This window comes from Poecilia latipinna, unplaced genomic scaffold (assembly GCF_001443285.1).
Source record: "Poecilia latipinna isolate Pla-1442-1.1 unplaced genomic scaffold, P_latipinna-1.0 Scaffold207, whole genome shotgun sequence".
Classification (NCBI taxonomy): domain Eukaryota; kingdom Metazoa; phylum Chordata; class Actinopteri; order Cyprinodontiformes; family Poeciliidae; genus Poecilia; species Poecilia latipinna.
The window spans coordinates 148,112-158,918 of record NW_015112823.1 but is presented as its reverse complement, the minus strand read 5'-3'; the positions used below and the strand labels follow the sequence as shown (position 1 = coordinate 158,918).

At 38.1% G+C, this 10,807-nt stretch overlaps 2 protein-coding genes across 2 annotated transcripts in view; one reads left to right on the top strand and one right to left on the bottom strand.

Annotated features, from left to right (window-relative positions):
• The first annotated feature begins 1,607 nt into the window (after positions 1-1,607).
• Positions 1,608-4,347, top strand: lyve1a (lymphatic vessel endothelial hyaluronic receptor 1a). The gene is made up of 6 exons (XM_015031419.1): positions 1,608-2,237; positions 2,315-2,498; positions 2,581-2,720; positions 3,550-3,744; positions 3,845-3,917; positions 4,011-4,347. Exons 1-6 carry the CDS (start codon positions 2,156-2,158, stop codon positions 4,165-4,167), a joined length of 831 nt encoding a protein of 276 aa, XP_014886905.1. The 5' UTR covers positions 1,608-2,155; the 3' UTR covers positions 4,168-4,347.
• A 1-nt stretch (position 4,348) lies between these two features.
• Positions 4,349-10,807, bottom strand: part of ampd3a (adenosine monophosphate deaminase 3a) — a 10,372-nt gene continuing 3,913 nt past the window's right edge. Inside the window, exons 2-15 of the mRNA XM_015031418.1 lie at positions 9,637-9,856; positions 9,370-9,544; positions 9,104-9,269; positions 8,807-9,026; positions 8,585-8,714; positions 7,461-7,655; positions 7,132-7,263; positions 6,888-7,051; positions 6,676-6,802; positions 6,115-6,278; positions 5,759-5,879; positions 5,248-5,421; positions 5,035-5,145; positions 4,349-4,941 (exon numbers count right to left, since the gene is read on the bottom strand). Of these exons, the coding sequence (XP_014886904.1) occupies positions 4,771-4,941; positions 5,035-5,145; positions 5,248-5,421; positions 5,759-5,879; positions 6,115-6,278; positions 6,676-6,802; positions 6,888-7,051; positions 7,132-7,263; positions 7,461-7,655; positions 8,585-8,714; positions 8,807-9,026; positions 9,104-9,269; positions 9,370-9,544; positions 9,637-9,856 (2,270 nt within the window). The 3' untranslated portion in view covers positions 4,349-4,770. The remainder of the gene's footprint in view (positions 4,942-5,034; positions 5,146-5,247; positions 5,422-5,758; positions 5,880-6,114; positions 6,279-6,675; positions 6,803-6,887; positions 7,052-7,131; positions 7,264-7,460; positions 7,656-8,584; positions 8,715-8,806; positions 9,027-9,103; positions 9,270-9,369; positions 9,545-9,636; positions 9,857-10,807) is intronic.

Here is a 10,807-nt window from a genome sequence, read left to right as displayed (position 1 = left end):
TGGAAGAAAAAAAACAAATGATCAAATGAGTGGATGGATGGCGCTGCCCTGTTTCAGCAAAAGGCAGCAACTCTACAACAATATGAAGGATGAATAGCTTTAAAGTGGCTGGAAATAGCCCAACCACAGGAGCTCATTACTTATATTACTTACTAACCCAAAGGTAGCACAGAACATACAAGTAAAAAAACTTTTCTACGCAATCTATACCATGACTAAAGCATAATCTGCAGTAATTTGGTCATTAACCACAAGGTGGAGCAGTTCAAAGCATTGTCGCCTTGCAGCAAGAAGGTTCTGGGTTCAAATCCCAGCCTAGACTCTTTCTGCATGAAGTGTTCTCCCTGTGCATGTGTGAGTTCTCCCTGGATACTCCACCTTCATCCCACAATCCAAAAACAAGACTGTAAGGTTAACTGGTTCCTCTGAATTGTGCTTAGGTGTGTGGTGCAGTTGTGTTTTCTCCTTCACTGTGTTGTCCAGTGATTGACTGGTGACCTGTCCAGTGTGCACCCTGCCTCTCGCTCAGTGACCATTGGAGATAGGCAGCAGATATGCGACCCTGTAAGGACAAACACGCATGGACAATATGGATGGATGATCTGGTCATTTCAAAGCTTCTTGCAGCCATTTCTTCAACACTGTTTCTCACAAAAAGAGGTTTTGCATTAATGTGAGTTTCTGACTGAAATCCCCAGACTTCGGTGTGCTATGAAAAAAAAGCCATTGATAATTTTACTACCACACAATTCGATCCATCCATCCATCCATTAACACACACGCTTATCCAATGTGGGGTCGCCAGGGGTGCTGATGCCTGTCTCCAGCAGTCAACGGGCAAGAGGTGGGGTACACCCTGGTCGCCAGTCCCATCTCAGGGTTACCACACAATTGTTTTTATTTAAAACATTTATCAGGAAAAGGATCAATTTTCTTGCTCCCAGTTCTCCAAAATGTAAGAAAGTCTACTTCTCACTTTAGTGGTCCAATGTTCGTAAGAAACCATTTGGTGTGGTAGTTCAAATTTATAAGGTCAGAAAAATCAAAAGTCTCTTCGGGCTTCTGTTGCTTCAGGCCGTCATTTATCATCCTCACTCACCTTCCTGACATTTCACCACAAAAAGAACCCTCCAAGTCTCCATCAGCATGCTTTGCGTCATTTCCTGGTGTACAGGCCTTGTGCAGAGATGTTTCGGATGTCGTCGTGTGCCAAAGGCTCAGCGGATACTAGAGATAACAGGAGCATTTGAGATAGAGTAACGCCTCAAGGGAGGAAATCCTGAGCAAAGAGTACGAGTTCAGATGTTGGAAATAATGAAAATTTCAAACTCACAGTTGATGATTTCACAAGCCTGCTTTGAATCTTCTTTGAATATTAACCTTTGTATTATTTTTTTAACACTCAATCTAGGAAAACCCAGACAGAAAAACATGAAAATGAAAAGGTTTGTAAGTACTTTGTAGATGAAAATATATTTTCAGGTACTTCTTGGTAATAAAAATTAACATGCATTTTGTAAAAGTGTTGCATGAAAATTACATATATGTTCTAGACATTATATATGTTCTAGAAATTATAATTTGATTACATTGCAATCACCCAAAATATTGAAGACATTTTATGTACTTTAAGAAAAAAATCTGGTACAGTGAATCACAAAGATCTTGCTCTTTAAGGATTTCCAAGTTGTGATATTTTGTGACGCTGTGAGGTGAACTTATTTGAAAATTGCCAAGTAAAAAAAAAAAAAAAAAAAAAACTGAATAAAAATCAACATTTGTACATTTTGTTTTGTTTGTTTGAAATTCAGATATTGTAATATTACAACACTGAGTTATGCAGGGTTAAAATATCACCATTAAAGACCAAATCTTGTTTACTTTCCAGTAAACGTCTTCAAAGTCCCTCTCAATTGAGGTTTTTAGCTACATCTTTTTCTCTCCTGGGTCATTCTCTTGCAGCATAAGATGGCTCTTAGTCTGACCTGCACTCTGTACTTCCTTCTTCCCTTTCCTTTACTCTCTGGCAATGACAGAGTCAGCACACCCCTGAGAACAGATTCACCTCTATTTAACCGAGTGAGTTGGCTGATGAACACAATCTCTGCAAGACTGCCTTCTCGCCAGCACGTTTTCATCTCTTCTCTCAGCAGTCATGAATATTATCTGGGTCTGCATCTCTTCGCTTCTGGCTTTTTCTTCTGTTTTCTCTGATCAAAACACAAGCAACATAAAAGGTGAGCGATCTTTATTTTGTTACATTTATAATCAACAGCAGAATTTCTCACCTGAAGTGACTTTTTGCTGCTTCCAGTTTTCCCAGCAGCCAACCAGAGCACAGCTGGCGTAACCCAAGTGAGTTACCAAAACAATCAAAACCAGCTTCAGTATGCCTTCAATGCCTCTGAAGCCCGGAAGATTTGTCAGTCCCTCGGACTCAGCATCGCCTCGAAGGCTCAGGTGAAGGAAGCTCTCAGCAGAGGTCTGGAAACATGCAGGTCAGACCACAGCAATGCTTTCCAATGACTGCCCAGCATAATTTAAAATAAATACCTGACATAATACTTTGGGGTAATTCAGGTATGGTTGGACTGATGAGCAAATTGCAGTCATTCCTCGAATTCACGCATTGGCTAATTGTGGCCAAAACAAAACTGGACTGGTGCTGTGGCGAGCCCCCGTAACAAACCGGTTTGATGTATTCTGCTTTAACGAATCAGGTATGACTTTATTTTTCTACTCATTTGCAAATTAAGTGGCGCATGTTGTATCATATAATTGTGACGTTCTTCATATTCATCTATGTTCCTTATGGCTTAAGCAGCAATACAAAGCAGAGCAGATGCTCGTTGGTATGATCAGTGGTTCCCAACCCAAGTTGTTCAACATAAAAGTTAATTTTAGGACGACTACAAGTTTGAAAACTGCCATAATAATTGGTAAGGTTTGTATTTTTACGCCCTAATTTATTCCTCAAGTTTGTGATGAGGTGATTAATGCCTTGATTTAAGCACTCTTGTCATAAGAAACCCAAAGTTTTCTGATGTAAAAACACAAAACATGCAATGTCTTCCCAAAATAGATTGCAAAGTGGGATATTTACAGTTTATTACACCTTTGACTAGGTATAATTAAGATGAACATTGATTTTCATAGATTTGTCCCCACAAAAAGTTTTATTTCCAATTTGCTTTTAAATGAAAATATCTGGAAAATGCATGTTGAGCCTCAAGGTGCCTCGAAAGCTAAGTGGGTTATTGTGAGGGTGTTATTTTATGGGTCAGAAGCAAAAAGGTTTGGAAATAGGTGAGTTGTTAAAGAAAATCACTGATCAGTGCACTTTTGACTAAGCTGTGACTAATGTCATTTATATGGTTTTATACAAAACTACACAAAATATTTTTCAGTCCAATTACTTTTGTCCTATTTTACAATACATTTTTTTTATTATTCTGTGTGTAAATACTTGCAAATTACAACCATAACGACCAATGCCATAGGAGCAAGTCTTTCCTAATCTAATCAGATGCCCTTCATGTTCATCCACAGATGCAATAATACAACTGAAGGACACAGTGACTAATAACCCCCTGAGCAGCTCTGAGCATGCAAACTCAGTAAACTCCACCCTGTCTACGTCCTCGTCCTCCACCCATCCTCCTTCCTTTACATCAACTGATGAAACCGTGAGCAATGAGGTGGAGCCAGCCCGATTTGTTGGCAGTGCTCAAACCTTTGCTGGATGTAAGCTGTTGAGCAGTAAAGAAAATTTTATACCAGCAGAGGGGGGGGGGAGGTATATAAAAACTCATAATATGAGTTTTTTTTCTTTCCTTTCTTTCAGCAAAAGTTGTACTCATCTCCTGCATCTGTGGCCTACTCTTTACCATAATGTCTTTAGTTGCATACTTAAAATTGTGAGTGATTCTAATGATAAAACATTTAATACATTAGAAGAAGAAAAAACAGCATTATTTAATTATTTTCTCTTTTTCAATCTTTGTGAAAAGAGGAAGGCACTGCCATTTGCGCTCTGACGAGAAGCAGCAGCAGCAGCAGCAAGATTACACCCAGACAGAAGAGTGGATATCTGTGAAGACCATTGCAGAAACCACTAAAGAAGTTCAGCAGGATCAGAGAATAGACGTGGACGATGGCGAAGAATAAGCTTTTTTTAAAACTATGTTTGGGAAGGAGAATGGATATGTACCTATTTAATATTTTGTGTAATCTGTCAGTCGGTGAAGTTCTGTAGTTTAGCCACTAGAGGGACATGTTTACAAACATTTTGATTGGCAACTTTTCATTGTTATGATTCTCTTTGTAGATTAAACAAAAAAAAGGCAACTCTCTTGCACATTTTTATTTCATGAGATATTTTTCTAACAAAACAATTCATAAAACACTTTAAAGAAGACAAAGGAAATGTCACATGTCCATATTTGTCTTTAAACCATTTTGTCTCATCTCTGGCATTCAGTGTATACTGTGAGTAACAGTATTACAATTTTTTATAGCATACACTTTTCAGAAAATATGTTGTAAAGTATCATACTTTATACATATAGGTATTACGTAAAAGACAATAGCAAGTATAAATCAACTTCACAAGTCTGTCCCGGTCTTGGTAAGCTGTAACTACTTTTTTGCACTTGAAGAAGTGATCTTTACATTAACTATCAGAGCCATTGGGTTATTTTGAAATAAAGCAAACCAATGGTAACAGAGAAGAGAGAGAGTTGTTCTTTTGTCTGAAGTTTCCTTTCAGCTCTAATGGGAAATCATAGCTTCAGACTTCACTGCATCGGCTATGAAGCTGAGCTCGTTGCACAGCGTCTCGTATCTGTAGGCCATGCGGATCTGTGCAACGTTTGTCCGACGGATGTCATTGCCCTCATGTCCGTCCTTTAGGTAGTTCACTCCTAAGAAGTGCTTCTTTTCCTTAAAGTTGTTGCATATAGTTAGTTAGCTTTGGACCAAATTTGGTGATGCCTGATTATAGTCAGAAATCTTTTTACAAGTGTCTCAAATTACCTGGTGACTCAGCCCACTTTGCAGCACACTGTTCCTGGCAATCTCACAGACATCACAGGTGCTGAGCTTCCACAGCTGAGCTGCTATGGCGTACTCTTCCATTAGAGGTTCCTATGACAGGTTAAGTTGTGTAGCAACAACTATTTACATAAGTCTAAATCTGCATCCTTGAGTCTTAAGCATTGCAGAAGTTGTGTCCCTACATGTTTTTACCTTGGTGTAGTGGAACTGCATGGGATCATCTGTGGACAGTGACACACACAAACCTTTGTGTAGAAACTCTCTGAGAGGGTTTTTGGAGTATTCCAGGAAAAGGCTATTGTTGCTGAGGGGAGACATGGCAATAGGTATTTGGGCCAGGTAGTACAGGTACTGCAGCACAGGACTCTGTATAAAAAGATAAATATTACTCTGGAAATCAGTGGTCCACAGAGAGAACTCTTGCTTTGATCGTATGTCTTTTGTGCGTCTCTAAATGTTTCAGATCCCATTATTAATCTGAAATGGTAAATAATGCTGCACCAAGGAAACCAATTTTAGCATCAAATTGCCCTGCTCTTATTTCCAGTTGTGTGAAGGCTCAAGAAAAAAAAGAAAAACACTGGTATCCATATCCACACTTAAATCAGCTAATTCCTCCCTATTCTCTGGTTACTCTTTGGTTTGATAATCTCTTATACAGAAAGGAGAGCTCAGAGTTAAGGTTCTCTAAATTTTAAGGTACCTTTTTCAGATTGAGCCCATGTGAGATGTTGTCTGCAGTCAGAAAAGCAGAGACCAGATGAGTGATCGATCCTGCTTCTCCACAATGGGGGCGAAACTGGAAGGTGTTCAGTCCACGCTCCCTATGGACGACACAAGTCGGTTATATGACATCCATCAAACTAAACTTATTTATTACTAAGATAAACATCCTTTCTTAATTACCTATGATTGTTTCTATACAAAATGAACAATCTACTGATGGCAGAATAAACACTGATGAGCTTTATAATAAGGTAGGGCTCACATTTCCTCCATGTGAGCCCTTCCTTTAAATGCTAATTGTATGTATGCAAAGAAACCATCATTCAGTCTTACTTCCTCAGGTTGTTGAGCACCATGATGTTGCCATACATGTAAAAGATGTAGTAGCTGTATGGAGGGTTGTCACGGGTGGTCCATTGTTCTGGCTTCGGGCTCCTATATGAGAACATGTGGTTGCTGTGTTTGGTTTCATCATCTACGCTGTCAAAGCCTGAAATCTGCAAAAACACAAATCAGTCAGTGCTACAGGATCCTTTTCGTAACATTTCTGCAATAAACTGGTTTCGATAAGTGGATAAATAATCAATGTCCAATGAACTTTCTAGTCCTACTTGTAAATGAATGACCATGGATTTTTATAAGCTCTTCAAAATGCTGTTCTTCTATGTGAGGACCTAATGAACACTTGACTCATAATTATATTCACTTCATATGTGACTATCTTTACTCACCAAAATGCATTACTGCGTCTAAGTGACAGCATTTACAGTAACTAAGATGAGGTTTTCATAAAACCATCTACAAAATGTTTGTATTCTGCATAAACATTCTGAATAAAAAAAAGCTTAAACTTCTTTTCAGAATGCATTTTGAAGTTATAAACAAATGACATACATATTTGAGGAAAACGTGGAGTTCTTTGTGGGTTTGTGGATTCACAGTTGCCTTGAAGAGAGGAAGGAATATGTTCTCCAGAACCTTGGCAAAATTGGTTACCAGGTTCTTTGCCTTGAAAATATCACTTAAAAGAAAATAAAAACACTGTCAATACTTGTTGAAATTATCTTAGCTCAGAGGCTTTCGTGTTTTAACCGAGATGTACTCACTATATTCTAGGAACCTGAATCATCCACCTCATGTTTGGTGAGTGAAGTTTTTGCTGAATGAACCACTTTGCTAGACTGTTCCACTCATCAGTAGAGCATCCGTAGATGGACAGGCGCGGCTCGGCGTACTGATATTTACTCTCTTCCAAATCGCTAGCCACCTCCTGTGGGATGCAAGGAAAAGTGTATGAAACTCTTTCTACTCAAGCTCTAATTGAAAATGCATGGCTACGGGATGAGGTACCTTTATAATCCGAGCAAAGTACTCTCCATTAAGGTAGTTGTCTGTTTTGAGGAAGATCTCACGGAGTTCACTGGCACCCATGGGGTTATACTTTGAATTGAACTTGTCAAAACGGTGAAACGTTTGCCTGCCCTGGAAATTTCATAAGCCACAAAGAGAGATTATGAAGTTAGCATTATGATCATTTGTCACTGAACTGGTAGTAAAATGAAATTACCTGGATTACAAGCAGAAATAGTAGGAGCTTGTAGGGAATAAGCTTTGTAATTTTTACTAAGTTCGGCAGGTAAAAATAAGAATACTTTGAAAATGCTTGTTCATTTCCTTACAGCGTGTACGTCTAGAGAATCCACAGTGAGGTCGTAAGCATCCATGCTGAGACTGTGGAAAACCTGCTGAAGGGTCATCTCTTGGCCATCTTTTTCCAAGACTACACGGTCTTTGTCGGTTTTGTATCTTTCCTGAATGAAGGTGAGCAGGTGTTTCTGAGGCATGCATGCAGCTGCATGAATGTGTGTATCCACCTGGAAAAAAGAAGCAATTCTGTGTGCTGAGGAAATATACAGTTAAGCTGATTTAGATCTATTTAAACAATTTATAGCCTTAATTAATCCAAGGGTTCCAAGTTTTTTTTTTAAGTCCTAAATTCTGTTTTCACAAACATAAATGTTACCAAACAAAAGCAGTTTAAATAATTTAAATCATAATTACTACAATTTCAGAAAGATGTTGAAACCATAGTAAAATTGTATGTGTGATAAACTATTTAATAAAACATAATTAAAAACAGAGACTTTATTGTGCGTGCTTTAGATTTAAATTAGACTTTTGGTTTTCGGTTGCTATTTTTGATTTTGGCCTATTATAGTTTTATTTTCAAGGACTACAATGTTTACATTTTGTTTTACAGAAAAATAAATGAAGAAAATGTGATTTAGACCGATGTGGTATTTTTTAATCAAACTGAAAAAGAGGTAATTACAAAATAATCCCAGTTTATGAACCAACATCACTACTCCAGAATGGATTAGATTCCTACTAAAGTTGAAACAAAGCTCATTACAGAACATGCTGGTTTATCTGTGCATTTACTGCTAGAAACAAGTTTCATACATTAAATGCAATATGGGGAAAAAAATCAACAAATAAATCTAAATTTTCAGGATTACAAGTATGATTGAGGGAAGAATGGCCAGTTTTGATCACTGGCTAATAGTCATTGTTTGTTCTTTGGTGTCACTGACTGAAAGCAATCATATCTATTATTAATATTAGTAAGACAATTAAATGTTATCTTCTGCTCATACTAAATCAAACAACCAAAAGAAAACTCACATACACCCAAAAACCCTTACTAACAACACACAGCAGCAGCACAAACCACTTTGGATGTGCTATTTTAATCATTTTCTTTAACTAATGTTTTTTTATACCTTGTAGATAAAATAACTACCTTCCTAACGTTGTAAAAGTCTCTGTGAGGAATGCTTTTCAGCTCCTTAAGCTCAGCCGTCTCGTTGAGTATCTCATGGAGATGGAACTTTGAACTTAAGAAGTTAAGTCTTCTGTGACAGTAGGTTTTGCTGAAAATTAGATTAGAACTTTGTTTACATGCTATGCAAGTGTCTAACAACTGGTTTTTCAACCAGCATGACTATTTACGTTTGCAACTTACGTAGGTCCGTCTCCAATCATTGCCAGTAGCTCACTGAGCTCTATGGCATAGGTCTCCAAATCTGGGTAAGGAAGATCAGTGGGCTGATCATTTTTGAGTGCCTCTCCATCATCATATACACACACAATCCCATTCCTCATCTTCAGTTCAAAGTTGAGATTCTCAGGGATGTTGTCCATGCTGTAGGGATCCTCACCTACTGCGGGACATGGGGACATGTCTGAAGGGCACAACAATGTTCCGTTAAGGACATGTAAAGAAGCACAAACACGGTTTAAAATGTCAGACACTTTATACCAGGCAGGACTTCGTCTTCTATGTCCCATATCAAGTTCTCAGCACTGCGGAGGAACTGGCTTGTAGTCCTACAGAATCTGTGATAAGCTAGCTTTGAATACTTCTCTCTAAGCATCAGCGCTTTAAACAGACTTCTGACAGCCTGCTCGTAATCTTCCAATGTGATCTGAGTGGGAGAAGGACATTACATATTTTGTAACGTACAAAATATGCAGATGTACAAAATACAAAGTTCCTGAAACTTTCTTGGAAGTTATCACACATACTCCTGCACAGTAATCTCCACTAATAGTGACTCTCTGGAAATCAGGACAGTTTTCTGTAACAGATGAGAAGCTGGAGCTCGTGGATCCGGACGGTGTAATGGAATCTGGGTGATCTGAAGGCCCTGGGATCTGGAGGGTCAGTGTCTTGGAACGGATCAGCCTAAAACTTTGTCTCCTGAAAAAATGTGTAACATAATTCTGAATTCTTACGTTCTAACATGATTTGATCGTTCTGCTCTTCAGATCTATTGAAACGGTAGGGCATACCTCAGAGGTTCCTCTGACTGTTGCTCTGCCAGCTCCTTCAGCAGCTCTTGATCTGGGGATTGCTGTAGGCCTATTGGACAGTCCTCAGACACACTGAACATTGACAAAGTATCCCGGTCGTCTTCTTCTTTTAGCGCTGTAGCATAAACTTTCTCTACCAGTAGCTGCTTCTTTTCCTCTGCCTCACTAAGGGTTACTTTTGGGAATTGACGAGGCATGTCTACAAGAGGGCAGAGGCTACATTAAATGGCAGGCAATAGTAATGTCTACTACAGAAGGTCTTGCTGAGATCAGTTTGTGTTTGGTAAACAAAACGATGTTCCTGTATAACGGTTTTAGTGCAGGGCAATCAAGAACAAGCCTCTGCCAAGTGGCGCCACCTACTGAGCTCTTTCTGACTTGTTTTTGTATCACTGCTGCTGTCAATTTTTATAATTTGCAGGCAGGCCATACTAACAAGAAATGTATATTAATTTCCCTAAGAAATTGCCAGGAGTTTATACATTAACCAAAGCAATGTCATTTCTATTTTCCAATTTTTTTATTGATTCACCCTGAAGCGGCATGTCTTTCACTTATAGTGTTTCAATGACCTCATTTAAAAATATTTTATTCTAACAAATATAATATAGTACATTTACATCCTCAGCAATGGTATATATTTAAGAGAGGATAATTTTTTACTAGAACGACAAAAGTTTCCAAATATTTACCATTACCTCATAACGTAATAGAACAAATATCTGCTACATTATCTACATAGGTACACAAACTTTAAAAAAAATATTTGACAAAAGTCGTAATGGGCTGCTTATAAAATTTATCCAATTTAAAGTATATGCCCAACATTCTGGTTCAGAGACATACTGTCATGAAAAACCACAATATTTTTAATAACTAGAAGTTATAGGGCCTGGATTGAAAATGCATGGTTTTAGAAGATTAGAAGAAGGAAAATCCCACCCATGGGTTACAAATATGCCATACATACAGAAAGTAAATGCAAAATATATAAACAGATAAAGAGCACAGATATATTTGAACACACAAAAAAATAACTTCCTATCAGTCTCCTAATTTGGAGTTTTTAGTTATCCCCCCAACCCCCCCATTTCCCCCCCCCCCCAAAAAAAAAACAAAAAAAAAAAAAAAAAACAAAAACACTACGTGC